This window comes from Myiozetetes cayanensis, unplaced genomic scaffold (genome assembly GCF_022539395.1).
Source record: "Myiozetetes cayanensis isolate MyiCay16 unplaced genomic scaffold, myiCay2020 scf2-11, whole genome shotgun sequence".
Classification (NCBI taxonomy): Eukaryota; Metazoa; Chordata; class Aves; order Passeriformes; family Tyrannidae; genus Myiozetetes; species Myiozetetes cayanensis.
The window spans coordinates 32445667-32462089 of record NW_026087411.1 but is presented as its reverse complement, the minus strand read 5'-3'; the positions used below and the strand labels follow the sequence as shown (position 1 = coordinate 32462089).

Here is a 16423-nt window from a genome sequence, read left to right as displayed (position 1 = left end):
AAAAACCAGGCTCGGAGCCGGGGTACGAAACGCAAATCCCCGCTCCGGTTTCCCCGAGGCTCGGGGGCGACCAACGCGCTCGCCCGCCTACGAGACAGCTTTTGTCCGAGGCCGTAACGACAGGGCCGGGGACAGCCGGGAACCCGGGAGAGCCGGGGCAGCCGGGGGCCGGGGACAGCCGAGGGCCCGGGACAGGGAGCGGGAGCGGAGCAGCCCCCCCTGCCCCTCCCCGGCCCCGCCCCTCACGGGACCCGCTCCCGCCCCCTCCCCCTGCGCGAGGGCTCGCGCGGGCGCGCGCGCACAGCGTAGCCCCGCCCCCTCCTCGCGCCGGCCCTGCCCGCGCCGAGCGGCCCCCCCGCTCCGCCCCCCCCCCGGGCCGTGCGATCGGTTCCGCATCCGGCGCGGTTGTGTCACTTCCCGCTCACGCGGGCGCTCCCGCTGCCGTTCCCCGCTCCCGGACCCGGATGGTGGCTGGCGGCGGCCGCGGCGGCTCCAGGGACTGTCACTGAGCGGCTCCCCCCGCGCCTCTTGTCCTGAGGGCGGTGGCGGCGGCGGCCGCGAAGATGGCTGCGGCGGCCTCCTGCTCCTCGGCCGCGGCGGCGGCGGCGGGGCCCGGGCCCGGCCCGGGCTCCTGCGAGTGGCTGCTGCTGCGGGACGGCTGCCTGCGCTGCGACGCCGACGGGCTCTGCAGCCTCTGCTACCACCCGGCGCTCAACGCCATCCTGGCCGTGACCGCGCGCGGCGCCATCAAAGTCATCGATGGCACCTCGGGGGCCACGCTGCAGTCGTCCGCGCTCGGCGGTGAGCCCGCACCGGCACTGGGGTCGCGGCGGGCGGGGCAGCCTCGGGAGGGAGAGGCCTGGTTCGGCTCGGCCCCGTGGTGTGGAGGAGTCCCCCTGGCTCTTTGTCGCCCCTCCTTGTTTTTCCGGCCTGAACGGCCTTCCCTACCCGGGGAGGTGGTGGAGTCTCTGTCCCTGGGGGCGTTTAAGGAAAGGCTGGACGTGGCACCCGGTGCCGTGCTCTGGTTGAGATGGTGGTGTTCTTCGGCCGTAGGCTGAGACTCGAGCACCTCAGAGGTCTTTTCCAGCCTAGTTGATTCTGTGTTCTACTCTTTCAGGCAGAGATACTCGTGTAGACAGTGCCGAGGTGGTTTTTTTTCTGTAAAATGTGTTGGCGTGGTTACTAAAAGATTAAATGGGGATGAAAGGCTGTGGTGTATAGGACTGCGTTTTTATTTTAGCTCTTCAAGTGTTCTTGTGGGTCACATAATGTTGAACCTTCCAAAGCAGCGTGTTAGGCAGGACAGGCATAGTTCTAGTTTTAATGGATATGTGATACTGTAGTAATTTATTTATTGAGCCTTACTCTGCGTTTGTTAAGAAGGCTTACTTCTCAAAAGTGTCATTTGTCTTACAGCTTAGAATTATTTAAGATCAGAATGCTTCATAGTTATTCGATGATACATTTTTATATAGATTTGGATAATTCTTCAGGCTGCTGAGTATCCTGACTGTCTCTGGTGCTAGTAATAGTATCCCTGCTATTGTGTTCGGGAGGCACGATTATGTACTGACTTAGTGGAGGGCTGACTGTAGCATCTTCACAACTACGAAGCGACTGTCTGTGTTGACCATTAGTGTTTTTGCACTGTTATTGAACTGCCTCTGTTGAAAAAGATCCACATGCAATTAACAGCTTTTGTTGTTCCTTGTTCATTAATGGTTCTTGAACTGTGGTACTTGGCCGAATAGTGATGGGGTGTTGGTTAGGGTTATTTCGCATGTTGTGAGTCCAAGCCTCGGCACAGAAAGATACACTTCCTACCAGCTGTTTGTTTCCATGTTCAGGTTCTTACAGTTGTGTCTTGCTAATAAGATGTAGCTTTGAGTGGTGTTCATGAAAGGTTGTTTGCTGCCAGATCGTGCTACAGTAATGCCAAGAACTGTATGGGGATGCCATAGTCTGTGCAGTCTGTATGTTTTCACCCTGAAATCCAGCAACTGTGCTGCAATGTCAGACTGAACAGAACAGGACCAAAACTGGCGATTTCTTTTCGTAAGTTTAAGTTGGTACGTTGTCTGTAAAGGTTAAGTGTTTGGGGCAACTAAAAGGAAGGTTTTGTGGAATTATTAAGAAGGTGCCAGCTGCTTTTATTGTCAGTTGCTTGTATGGAAAATGAGGCTCTTGTGTGATGTTTCCTGCATTGTTTGGGGTTCAGATCACTCTGCTTCTGTAATTCCCTTTCTTCTACCATGCTGTCTCCTAACGTGCTTTTTTTTATTAATAACTTCATTTCTTCAAGCTATTGCAGGAATTTGATAATTGCTTTTAAGTTGTGGAATGAAGGGGGCATAAATAGAGGACTTCCTTTGTAATTGGTTGTCTGTGTAGGAGATGTTTAATTCTCAGGCACAGAAAAAGAAGTTAACTGTAAATCAAAAGTGCTGTGATAAAATCCTTGCAAAGGGTTTGCTTTAGTATTCAAAATGCTAATTGCAATTCTCCCCTAAATAGTAACTATTTGAAAATAACATATTGCTTTGCTTCTGTTACATGTATTCAGTCGTGTATACTTCCTTTAGTGTCAATCTTCTCTTTGACAGCCTGGCTGTAGAAGATGGATTATACTCCTCCTCACATAAAACAACAAAATTGCTTGCAATCTACCCAAATTTTATCTGTGCAGTAGAGCTGATGATTACAATACTGGAAAAGAAATTATAACCTCAGTTTAGTTTGAAGGAACTTTAGCTGAATTTTCTTATAGATTCAGAGTGGCAGAAATCTGGTCCATCTCAGCAGTTGGTGTCTGTTGGGGCTATTAGCAACGCTGTTCACTCCTGTTCTCTCTCTCTTCAGCCTATCTATGGGAAGAGAAGGAAAAGGAAATTCAGCTGCTCTCTGATGTCTGCCTGCTCTGTACAGCATGAGCTCTTTTAATGTAGGATAGTAGTAGCTGGACACTCAGACCTGTAGACCAGCTCTGTCACTGCTCCCTCCCCTGCCATGACAGGTCAAAGGATATTGTTGCTTCAGGGACTTCTGGTGCTATAACTAAAAATAGAATCCCTAGGAGTTAAAACTGCTTCTCCTGGGAGACTGCTTGTCCTCCTTGGTAATTGAGGCTGCAGGTCTTTTGCCCTGCCAAAACATTTATGTTGGGCAGAAATGCTCTTGCTCTTTACCCAAGGAAAAACAAACCATAGCAGGCCTCTCTAGAAAGCAGAGCAAAGAAAAGAATCCCCCATCAAGACAGGACAGGGGAGAAAAAGAAACACCAACAAGCCTTAGTGTGCAGTCACAGTTCACTGCAGAAATATATATTAAGCTTTGAGCTCATTCTCTGTGAAAAGACTGAACCTGTGGAATGCTGAATGTGGTAGAGCAGTGGAGACTGCTTTCCTTAGAATGTAAATGCAGGTTGCTCTTTGGTGTGTAAAAGAGCAATGCAAAAGATTCACAGCCAAAAGACAACTTGGATGTGGTCTGTGTGCTTCAGTCTCTGATGTGAATATCACTGGTCTAACGTATGGGATGATACAGGGATTGTTCTTCTGAGCCCAAACTGTAGGAGTTCAGTGAGGATTATGATTATTATTGTACTGAATCTTCATCAGATCTATCTCTTGAAAGTGTGTGATCACATTTAATCTGTTTCCTGTATGAGCCCTGTAGGCCTATCCAAGAGGACCAGGTGATCATTTGCAACAGCCCAGAGCATGGTAGTGAATAAAAGTAAGGGGGAAATCAGGTGACATTGAGCTCTGTCTTACTTGGTCACAGGGTTGTCCTTTTTATTGTATCAAGACCGTTGCATGTGTGGTGTTCATTTCAGAGACCCAGACTGGGAGTGCAGGGAAAATTGTGATTTCTGAATGTTATGCATTTCTGTTTGTTTGCTAGTAGTGGTTAGTCAGGACTAGTTTTGAATCTGTCATGCAAGTCTGTCAGGTACTTTATTTTCCCTCATAGACATTTAAATATTTTTGTGGTTTCAGTTTCAAGTTGAACACTTGTAGCCAAAAAGCGTAAATGAGGAATCTCTAAATACAGCACTAAGGATGAGCCTTTTCCTCTGCCTCAAAAAAAGCAAACCAAAAAAAACAAACAAAAAAATCCCAAATAATCTAAACAAACTTTCCAGAATAATCTCAAGTGACTCTTAGTGTTCATAGAGATGTTTGATTTATCAGTTCCTTCTATTTACAAACAAAATAAGAGAGCTGCCTGAACTGGTAGAGTGCTGTAATTCCCAGAGAAGCTTGGGCAGAATCTAAAATGTACTGTCACATGAACAGTGACCATTTTGAATGTTCCTCTAAGTTTGTCTACATTAATTTGATGTAGCAGTTGATTCAGAACCTCATTCGCTAAAATGCACAGTGTTTTGTAGCTAAGACCTTCTAAGTTACTGTAGAGGCCCTAACAGGAATCAAAATACAGACTTCTGAATCTGTGCAGGGAAGGACATGGTCACTGTACATATACCAGTTCCTGCAGGGCAAACAGAGATGTTGCATTAGCACCAGAGGCCCTCAACTACTGTTCCTCCATCAGAAGAATTTAGAAGTAAATAGATCCCAGTCCAGGAGGCTCACCTGTGCCAGCAAGTTCAACTCCATTGTCTGTCTGTCAGAGGTCCCTTTTGGGAAGTCTTGTTTGTCTTCAGCTGTCTCATTTCAAATTATTGTACCTTGGAAATCTCTCAAGGGATACCTAGCTCTGCTTCTTTTGATTTTTTTTTCCATGTGGTGCAGAAGGGAAAACAAGAAGATTTTCTTTTGCAGCTTCAAAGTCATAGAGTTTACACTTGTTATAATAATCTTTAGGAGGAAACCGTTGGGATATTCTACCCTCCAGTTCTACACCTGAATTATTTGAAGACACCATCAGCAGTTTTAACTGTTTGAAACCTACTGGTAATACTGCTCAAGTTGTCTCCTTCATTCCTCAAAATTGGGGAGAGTTTTTCATCTCCTTGTCTATTATTTCCTTTCATTTGATTATGAAACAAAAAAATAGTAATAACGAAGCCTGTTGCTCCTAGTGCAGAATTTTCTCCTTGTTTATTTTCTCATCTCCTGGGGAATATTGTCAAATATCTAGTGATTTGTTGCAGCCCACCTTGCGTTTGAGTGTACTTGGGTGACTGCTAATCTGGGTGAAGTACTTCTCAAAGAGATGATTGCATTGATTTATATGATCTTAAGTTCATTCGTGAGGAACCTTAAGCACTTTGGAAACAGAATAGGAGGATTGTTAGATTTGAGTTCAGTGTTTTATACCAGCAACGATTCTAAACTCCATTTGAGCTCCATTTGCCTGGTGGCTTAATCAGAGTATGTCAGATATCCCTTCTTACTTGCCAGGCATCTTGCCAGACTGTCAAGGTGCTGTTAATTGATATTTCCAGGCTCTGTTGAAGCACATCTGGATTATCTTCTGCAAAAGCTAAAATAGAGTAAAAGTAGAGACATTTTCTTTTCACGTGCCTTTGAAGGGACGTTTACATTTCTGTTTTTCTTGCAGGGACTCAGAATTACGACAGGCAGCAGTGCTGGCATATGTTACATTGCAAGGCGTGGTAGCACAATTTTTTGGTTTATTGGCAGGTCATTCATATCTGGACTGATGGATTCATGGTTATCATTGCAACCGTAATGCAGTATCATTAAAGGTTGCAGAATACTTGAATGTCAGATAATCAGAAATTTCATAAACCCTTGCATATGGATTTTGGAGGTCTTCTGCAGGAAGATGAATCTTGAAATGCTTTTTAGTGACCCAAAATGAAATATTGTGCTCTGTGCTTTTTGACTTCCTGTCCCCGTTATCTCACAGGTAGTTAAGGAATTTCTCATTGATAGGAAGAGTTCTCAGAGGAAAAAACTGACTTTCCCCTCAATGCTGATTGTGATCCAGCTTTGGTCAAGTCAGCTTTTAGTATGCTTATATGATAAACCCTTCAGCTCAGCTCCCAGTCATGTTGTGTACTGTGTTGTCTAAAATGTAGAGGAAACTTGGCAGAAATAGATTCTGACAGATAATTGATAGTTCAAGTCTAGAACGTTATGAAAGGAAACAGGTGAATCGCTGTTGGACTGGAAGTAATGAAAACATTGAGAACACTTTTGCTTCTGAGTGCCCAGCCTAGTGATGTTTAAAAGCACTGACCTTTTTTAGTCTTCTGGACATTCTGGTGATCAGTGGTTTGGGTCTAGTACACTCTCCTGTCCTCTAGCTGGTCATTTCTGGCAGCCCACCATAATTTTAGCTGGCTCAGTAGAACCACTTTCTGAGTCTTTAGTTATATTGCTCATATTTTTATGGTTGCTATTGCATTGATATTCATAATTTGAACTTAAGTGAAATAGAACATCTAGAATTTTTTAAGACAGAGTATAAGAAAAATCTGTCTTAGACTGAGAATTCACCTTAATTCTCTTTTTTGATAATGATTGTGTCTGATTTTTTGATCTGTTCTGATTTGTTGATCTGTTAGTTCAGGTTTTCTTTCCAAGTTACTTTAAAATCAGGTAACAAACCTCTCCATCCTTGCTGTTACAAGGGGTTTTAGTTTTCCACGAGGAGTATGACATTTCAAAAATGTTTCTTAGGCTGTCTTGGACATGGGGCTTACAACTGTGTGGACTTCTTGACAACTTTTGAGTGTATCAGTCTGTCCATGTTGTGAGATAGCTTGTTATATGTTTTCTGTTTCGCTGGGATCAGTAGCTGCTCACCATTTTTTTTTTTTTTAAATGAAAAATTTACACATGGATCAGTTCACTTTCCTGGTGGTTCTTAAATGATGCCACTGTATTGCTTTCTGCTGTTAGAAAGCTGTCCTTTAAATAGTTAATGCTCTCTTAATTGCAACAACTTCTTGCAATCACCAAATGAGTGCTTGTCACTGAGTAGAGGGTTTGAAAAGAACAGCTACTGCCTTCAGTTCTTTCATTTGTGAAGTACACGTGAATATTAACACTTGCAACTTCTTTTGGTTTCTGGATTGTGTATTGGCCCAATTCCTTTGCTGCCTTGTCTTTGAGAAGAGAATCAAGATTTGGTAAGGACCCAGTGTACACTGCTAGTCAAAAAGTAAACAGGAAGTCTGCAAAACATTTATTTTGAAGATTCATGTGCTTGTTGGGGAAAGAGCACACCATGGAAAAGAGTGATACATAATAAACATTGTTTAGCATAAGTTTAAAAGTGTAAAATTATAGAAATAATAACTCATCTGTCACATGACTGTAAACACTGTTATGTTTAAAATTTTCTTGAGGTATTTGCTAGGGCAGTTCAGTGAGTATTGATAACTTTTGTAATGTGTAACTTAGGGGGGAATTTGCTTATCAGTTAAGCAGTCTTGAAAATTGGTAGCAGTAGTGAAAACATATCCAGTCTCAAGTGCTGGATAATGAAGGCTTGCATAGCGTGCAGTTTTTTGGCAGGTCTTCAGTCCCCCGTACAGTTTGTAGAGGGAAAACTGTTTGATCCCCTGCACTTCTCTGACCTGACTGAGTGTGAAGCAATCAGGATCTCGTCTGAGCATTTGGCAGCTGTAGGAGAACAGTTGGGTAAACTCTGTTGACTGGGCAACAGGCTACGGAGACTCAAAAACTCCTTAGGGAAAGGAAGAGCTGGGAGGGTAAAGGATGGGACTAAGAACTATGATGGAGTAGCTGGATGACAGTGGGGAAGTAGGAAGCTGGGAAGATGGCAGTGAAGACTGGAGAGTGTTTAATTGGTGTGCAAGAAGGCACTGTGGTTTTTGTGGAGAAATACTGTGGTAGTCTCTAGTAGACCTGTCTTCTTCTGGATCCTAGGTTTATGTTGTGATGTAAATGACGACTTGTGACACTGCTCGATAGACTCTTTGTAATAATGGATTTTTCCTGTTTGGTTTTCTGTAGCTTTCATATAACAAGATTGACATTTTTCAACAAATAATCTTAGGTTCCCTCTCCATGCAATACAGAGAAAGGAAAAGTCCTTACTCTGAATTTTTGGAGGAAACTGATTCCGTTGCCTATAGAGGGAGCCTGGCAAGGCCAAACTTCAGTTAGCTTTTCTGAATGTTCCCTTCTAGTGAAAGAACTAAAGTTAAACTTACATAGTCACAGTGTTCAAATATCCTTAGGCTGCAAATAAGTGTTTTAAACATACAAGGCCTTTCCATTTTGCCAGCTTCTCTAAAGAATAGTTTCACTTTTATATATAAATTAAACAGGCATGAATCTAGTCTGTTCTACTTCAGTTTTCCTATGTAGAAGCAGTTATTAGGAGAATGTGAGAATGCATGCACTTAGTTAACTTGAAGTACTCATAAGAATTTAGTAGAGTTGAAGTCTGGTGTGCTGGGGTCTGAACTGACTCATAAGGCCAGAATGAGGTCTTGAAGTTGTGCTAGGAATATGAAATACCAGCTAATTGCTCAGTTCTTATTGTATAAGCAATTGCTAGAGAAGTTGTCAAAAACCCAGCTAAGAATATAAGTCCATTTCAATGCCTGTATGTATGCAATTTTGATATTTCCATTGCAAAAAGAATATAACAGAACTAGAAACTTAAGGTGTAGAATGGTTTATGCATGTGAAGCAGTATTCAGTCTTAAAAAGATAATGGGGATGATTTGGAATGGGGTGGTAAGAGAGTGAGAGATTTGCAAAATTCTGGGCATGTGAAAATTGTAAATTTGGAAATTGATTGTTCCAGTACAAGAGCTGAGGACATCGAAAGAAGTAACTGAGAAATAGTAAAATTAGAGCTCTTGGCTACAGAGTATTGTGGATACTACATGTTTGCAGAATTGCAACAGCATTGGACAAAGTGATAGACGAGAAACCTAACCAAGGTCACTATGAAAAACGAAATCCCTTTTGTTGCAGAAGGTCCCTGAGTACAGATTAGCAGGGGCTGAAAATGTTACAGGGAAGAACCATTGTATACATATCCTTTCTTAAATTCTTCACTAACCACTTTGTTTAGACTGCTGTGTTGGACAAAATATGGAGTTATGCACATTTGCCTCTGATCCAGTGTGGTTAGTTCTTGTTCAGTATAACCCTTGTGGTTTTTTTTTAAAGTAATGTCCAAAAGAGAAAGGTAGTAGTAGGTAGGTAGTAACTGCAGTCTAACAGAGCTGTTGAATTAACTCTGCAGTAATGGAAGACTGCTGTTAGATTTCCTCCTAAACCTTTTCTCTGCAGACTGGGTGAGCCTAGTTGTCTTAGTCTTTCCCCACGTCTTGTGTGCTCCAGCCCTCTAACTGTCTTAGTAGCTCCCTCCTGGGACTTGCATATGTGTTGATATCTCAGATGGAGGAACAAAGCTGGATGTGGGCTCAAAACTCCTAATTAGAGGAAACGGATCTTTTCCTTGATCCCCTCTGTGGTTTGTTGCTGTAAGGATGCATTGATGCCTCTTGTTCAGCGTGTCCACCAGGATCCCCAAATTCTTTCTGTTGGGTTGCCACCTAGACAATTGATCTTCTCTTGATGTATGGGTTATATTCCATACCAGGTGTAAGATGTTGCATTTGTCTTCACTGAACATCAGGAGATTTATGTCAAGTCATTTCTCTGTCTTTTGAAATCCTTTTGAAAGGCAGCCCATCCATTTAATGAATCAGTTGCCCTAAGTCATTTCCCATCATCCACAGTCTTACTGAAGGTACAACCTGTCCCATTATCCACGCCATTGATGAAGATAGTCAACCATATCAAGTTTCGTTGAATGCCACTCAGCTGGCTGCCAGCTAGGTGTGGAATCATTAATTACTAACTTTGAACAAGACAGTTACCCAGTTTTTCACTTGCCTTGTAACCCACCCATCTGCTTTTGAGTACTTGCTGCTTCTCCCAACATGATGTTTTGGAAGCTCCTTATAATACTGGGGCTTGGGAGAGGGAGAAGCTAAACCACTTCCTGCCAAACAGTCTTGGGATTTTAAAAAGTGCCATAACTTGAGATGTTTTCTCCTGTTGCAGAGGCTGGAGGATACATAATGGGTGAACTCCAATGTCCGAGCCACTTTAGGGACAAAAAGAGGAACTAGTGGTAAAATTTTGTCTGGCAAAGGTTCTTTGTTGTGAAATGCTGTGACGGGACTCGCTCTTGAAGAACGGGAACTTCCTGTTACTGAGCTGAGAAGTGTTCTTTGCCTGTTCTGAGTGGATGCTGTGTAGTCTGTCTGTCTGCAGCTTGGGAAAGACAACTTTCCTGAAATTTTTTAAAGCATGGTTTTCCACTTCGAGAAAAATTTTGGAGACAGTGTCCTCTGTGAGATGTTTGCAGGAGAATTGCAGGAACTTGCATTTTCAGGGTTTATCTGAGTTTGCAGGAAGGATTGTAGAATACCTTGTGAAATCTTTCATAATTTGTTCACAGGATAACCGTATAAAGCTCTGTGCAGCATACAAGGCGGCAGTAATGTTAGATACATGAAGATCTGAAACCACATAAAGAGCGTGGGCACAAATAGCTCACCAGCATCTTCCTGCTGATTCAGTCTCGTTTTAAGTCTGTAGGGTGGAAGAGTACCCTATGCCTGCAAAGCTAGTGAGGTATGAGCTGTCTTGATCTCAGTGGGGGTTTGTTTATGTTCTGAAACCTTTTAAGTGTTAGTGTTCTGTTAGTTGCTTGATCAGACACGTCTAGTTAATATTCATGTGGCAGTCTCCAATGCTTTGGCCCAGATAACACATCTTCCTGCTAATAAGGATTATTAAAACCAGCTGTCATATAATGAAACTGATACTGAAACAGCTCTGTCCTGTTTGTTGCTAAAGAAAAAGATAAAATTTAGTTCACGTCTTGTTTTTGATTAACTAAATCCAGTATTGGCAAATAATGGGTTTGAAGGCACTTCGTGATGTGGAGCTGGGTATTTCTGCCTCCTTTAGCATTCTTGCCGTTCAGAGAACGAGTTTAGTTTTCTTTCCTGTTTCAGCTCTGAATGTGTTTTTGTTTTATTCAGTCATTTCGGACAGCTCTTCCAGTTGATGTGGCAGATGGAGGTGTGCGCATGTAGTGGAATCTAAAAGAGAAAATGTTGCTTGTGTATAACTGGTTTAAGCCCGTTTACATAATTTGTCAAAAACAGGACCTTGAACTTGTGTTCATCTAATAGTTTCCTTTCTATCCTTTCCTCAAGTTCGAGAATTTTTTTTTTTTTTTAGAAAGGAGTGGCCCATAGAGTGTCTTCATGATGGCAGCAGACTGCTTTGCTGAGGTGATGTTTAGAGCAAATAAGGGCCTGGGAGATAAAACTACACTGCTGAAACTTTCACTGAGGGTGTTTATGAGGAAGAGAAGAGGAGGAACAAGAGAGAATTTATAACTGATAAATTCAGTAGTGATGAGCATTCATGGCCTGTTTTGGGCGTGCCTTAGACATCATCTCATTATAGCGCTCCCAGTTGTTCATAACCACCATGTCTTAGTTTCATTTGTGAGCCACTGAGGTAAAACAGTTTGGAGACAGATTTGCATTGGTTTGCTTTTTGTCCTCATTTGTATGAACCCTTTGCAGCTAATCCATAGCTATGATTTTCTGTAGCAATAGTTCAAAATAGTTTCCACCCAATATAGAAAGTTAAGATAGCAAGTTGAACTTTAAGATGGGGTGGGTTTTTTATTTGTGTTGTAGAACTTCCTCAAACTGCATTTGTCCTGATACTGTTGCCTTGGCAGGTGTGTTGCTTAGCTTATAATTAGATGTTATACTTGCTAACTTTCAGTTAGTTTGTGATTTTGTGACACAGTAGCAATAGGAAAGGCACCTGCTTTGCAACAAATGAGGAAAACTGATACATATGGGTTTTTTTTAATCCCTGGTACATGTGAAAACTCTGAGAAGCAGCTGAGTAAGGTTCTAGCAAGAAGGGTTTTTGTCTTTAATGGAAAGGATAGTTTTGCTGTCTACCAAATTGGCCTTTTCTTGAGTTTTTAGATTCCCTTGCCTTTAAAATAGCTTGATGTCCAAATCTTATGATACAAAGTTAATGGAATAGAAGGGCTTTTGATCTCCTGAAACTTCATTCATTTAGTTTTCCAGGCTTGCAGTGTTTTGAAATGAGTACTGAGATACTGTTTGGATTCTAGTTTAAATTGGAAATGCAGAAACTGGTATTGGTACATCAGTTCTTCTGAGCTGATGGGATTTCTGTTTCTCCAAAAATGTTATTTTGATTCCTAATCTAAAGACCTAACAGCATTCATAGATCAAAGTCATAAATGTTCCTTTAGATATTTGACTGGACTTGGATCTTAGCGTTATGGAATTACTGCTGTGATGCATATGTTTACCACTCTCACTTTATAGCTGCAGATAAAAGTGTTAGTTTAGTGTAATTTAGAAACTATTTGGGGGTTTTGCTGTGCACTAGGAGATTCTTGCCAAGAGAATTACTGACTTTGATATGTTTTAGTGCCATTCATGGCTAGCAGTTTTCAAGGTGAAATACGGGTTTTCAGTAATACAAAAAATAAGGGTGTTACTGTCAACATCTCTTCAGGTGACAACCACTTTCTCTGAAGCTCTAAAGCTTTGAGGCTCAGTCTGTCTATAGCAGAGAAGTGGAGGCAAACTTTTTCATTCTTTTACTTCTTGAAATGTAAGGCTACTTCTCTAATTAGTTGGTCCATCTTAATGCCTGCAGCCACGGGGGTACAACAGATGCTGCTTGACTGTTATGAATTCTCCAAACAAGTTTGTTTCCTGTAATATTTTTGAAGGTCAGATTTTGATCGCAGGAAATTGCTGATCTCTGTTCTGTATTCTTTGAAACAAAGAAGGTGCAGGGTAAATGTTCCTTTTCTCAGATTCTTAATTTCTGCAATCTGATGTTTATTTGCTTTTATTTTAAGTTTTCAGGTTGCTAGTTCTAAGGTTTGTTATAGATGACATACCATAATGTAGTATGCTACTGGGCTTGCACTTCTAGCATGCTAGCACCCTGCCAGGTTCCCTTACAGGAACTGACAAAAGGCCAAATGACTTTTTTTTGTAAGTTGTTTTGGTTTTAATCCTAAACAAATATGCAAGAGATATTGGGAGAAGCTTTGATCCACCTGTGCCAAGACTGAAAAGCGAAGTCGTTAAAAACTTTGAATAACTATTTCTCCTTCCACCACCCAAAATAAAATACAGCTGAACGAATTATGGCTAAAATGAGAGTAACAGATTTTAATAATCTGTTTTAAGTAATTTGGTGAGTTTATGTGAAGCTTTTGAACTGTGGTTTGTGGAGATGCAGATCACTGCGTATTGCTGGTAAACTTGGCCAGGCTGGACAGGCAGTACATGATGTTAGAGTGCCACCAGTGCATTTTTTGAAGGGTATTGGTCGGAGTCCTTTGGCAGATTGTTAAACATTGACCCTGAGTTAGAAAAGACACATCTGACAATACTTTGAGAATCATTTAACTTTTCTAGGCATTTCTTCTACTGTAGTTACTTCTTAGTGGTGACTTGTAAATTTTTCAGTTTCCTGGTTCTCAATCTACTATTATAATCATATGGCCAACCATAAGTAGACTGTTTTATAGTTTGTGACTAGTAATAGAACCACCTTGAAATGTATTTTTTGAACTTCCAAAATTAAACTCCTTTTTGCAAAACAGCTTGTCAGCAGCTCAGAGGCTACTCAAAGTGTAAACCAGTCAGTTGCAGAATGTGTTTCTCTGGGTTTTGGAACAATATTAAATATTGATTGAATAATTTCCTTGAAGCTCCATTGACTTAGACTAAGGGAGCTTGTTTTGGTTTTATGTGCTTCAAATAAAATGCAGCTGTAAATAATTTTCTAGAGATAATTTGGCCAAAGCCTTTCTGGAAATGTAACCAACAAAGAATACACCAGGACAGTGAAAATTATAGCTGTTAGGCACAATTTCTTGTGCTGTAATTGTAACTTCTTGTTTTGTTTCTTAACAGAACAGAAATACTACATTGATTAGGCATGTTGTCTGCCTCTTTAGTAATCTTCATTGGCTTCTAATGATTTGGACTACTTACTTAGATAATATTAGCCTTTTGCTGGTTTAGACTTGAGATTTCACTGCAGAAAAAATAAGAATGGTCTAGCCTGGAAAGCCTAGAAGTAATGGGATAAAGAAAGCATCCTGTTGTGATCCATTACTTGGATCACTCTGGATAGACTGCAAGCTCCGTCAGAATCTACTGAGGTTTCTAGTTTAGTGTATGAGATACCTTTCAGTTTATTTACATAATAGTTTTAAGCGCATTGTTGAAATTAGTACTTTTAAAGACGTTACAACTTGTGTTTGAATTTTTGTAAAACCCGTTACTTTCCTGTAGAATAACTTAGTTCCTTGCCTGCAGCCTTGTTGTCTGTAGAAAGTCTTGTGTGAGGAACTCAAATGTACTGGCAAAAACGCAGTTCGAAACTAGTTGATTTGCCATTCAGAGAATGCTTTTTTGGCAAGGAGGGACTAAAGACTTCACAACTGTCAAGTGATTCCAGAACTCTTGAAGTGTTTCTGACTGTTATAACAATGATTACAATTGCAGTATCTTTAATGCAGGCAAAGGGATATAGCCTGTGTTTTGAGACTATATGAGTCATTTTTTCAAAAATTTTGGTGAGAAGGGCACTGGACAACTGTCCTTGACCTGCATTTTTGAGAGAGAATACCACAAATGTAATGTGGTCAGATTCATATGCCCTAATATTTCCAGAAGTTTTTATTTTCATTTAACTGTATCAAAACATGAAGATGACAGGATTACATAGCTGTCCTTATCTGGATATTTTACTGTATTCTAGATACCGAAATGGTGATTTTTAATTATTTATAGTAAAAATGGTATCCAGTGTCTGAGGAAAGAGGAGAACAGGCAACAGGACATGATTAATGCAAAATTTAATGGAACTCCTGTTCCTGTGCAACAAGAAGACATCTCTGTTGACAATCCAGCAATTTCAGCTTTGCCCTTTGGGGAATGTGTCCATGTAACTTACATAGAGTCCACTTCTGTAGCAGCAGGTTACACTTCCTGTGAATTAAAGCAGGTAGCATAGTACATGGATTGCAGTTTTCTGATCCATCCAGCCTTAGGTACATATATAATAATAATAATAATAATAGCAATGTCAAGTAACATTAAACATTCTTGGGGATAATACCCATTGCCATAGCCTTTCCTTATTTATCTGCTGGCAGTCTTCTTCCACCCCCACCAAACTTCTCAAACCTGTTACTGATATCATGTGTGCAGCACTGAGCAGAAGTTAGGTACCGTAGTGTCTCAAGGAATACATTAACATTGGTATGTTACATGCTGCGTTTAGTTTTCAGAAGTTTGAGTATTGTTTTGCTTGATGAAATGGTGCCTTAATGGCAGTTCAGCAACTGTGTCTTAGTTTTTGTGCTGATTTGTACAATTAAATTCTTATTATTGACTGTCAGCTAGTATCAAGTGTACCAGGCAACTACATTAGGCTTGAAAACACTAGTTTAGACCTCATGGTAGGAGTAGGACTTGAGTAATGGTTTCCATTGTAGGAATAAAATGGTTGTAGTTGTTGATGGGATGTATAGATTTTGGTAGTTTGATGTGTTTTTTTTAAATATAGGAAATAAAAGTTTGGTGAAAGTTGTGGTAGCTAAAATACTAGGTTTTTATCATCTCAAGAAGTAAAGATTTTACCAGAGTGTTACATCATTTTGCAGAACAGGTATTAAAGGTCTTTTATATAAAAGCTGTTTTCTAATTGGATCTTGCTTTTTTGTCTTTCCCTTTATAGCTAAACCAGGTGGACGGGTGAAATGTCAGTATATTTCTGCTGTGGATAAAGTGATCTTTGTGGATGACTATGCAGTAGGATGTAGGAAAGATCTCAATGGCATCTTACTGTTAGACACAGCTCTGCAAACGCCTGTTTCAAAACAAGATGATGTGGTTCAGCTTGAATTGCCGGTTACAGAGGTAAGATGTGGAGAGGGGGGGAAAAAAAAATCCCCAAGGTATGTAAATAACCCTGTCAGAAATACTGAAACCAGACGTTTGACCCTGAGTTTCTAGGGTAATATTAACAGCATGTAATGGAAAAGTTTCTTACTTATTACCTGTCGTAGGGCTGTAGGTTTCTGCAGTTAACTGTATCTCAAACAAGTAAGAGTGTGCCTCAAGAACATATTATTTCAGATGAAAGAACTTCTTAGTTTCCTGAGCTTTGTCAGTGCTTGAATGTGGAATCTGTATACACTCCTAGAAGTCAGTCTGGGCTGTTGGGTATCCTTGATTTTTTATTTTTTTTAATTCAGGTGTGTTGAGTTTGTTTGTCTGTTTGTTTGTTTGTTTTGTATAGGCTTTTAGGGAAAAAAAAGACAAAATCAGCTAATATAGTGTTCCTACATGTGATAAATTAGTGCTGGAATCTAAGTGTTC

The 16423-nt window shown here is 41.0% G+C and overlaps 1 protein-coding gene across 9 annotated transcripts in view; it reads left to right on the top strand.

The window, feature by feature from the left end:
• The first annotated feature begins 499 nt into the window (after nt 1-499).
• BIRC6 (baculoviral IAP repeat containing 6) overlaps nt 500-16423 on the top strand; it is a 162737-nt gene continuing 146813 nt past the window's right edge. For 8 of the 9 annotated variants that reach the window (XM_050314345.1, XM_050314348.1, XM_050314343.1 and 5 more), the window contains exons 1-2: nt 549-801; nt 15780-15961. In XM_050314345.1, the coding sequence (XP_050170302.1) occupies nt 564-801; nt 15780-15961 (420 nt within the window). In that variant the 5' untranslated portion in view covers nt 549-563. Of the gene's footprint in view, nt 802-15779; nt 15962-16423 lie in introns of all 9 variants that reach the window. The other variant, XM_050314338.1, reaches the window with a different exon arrangement.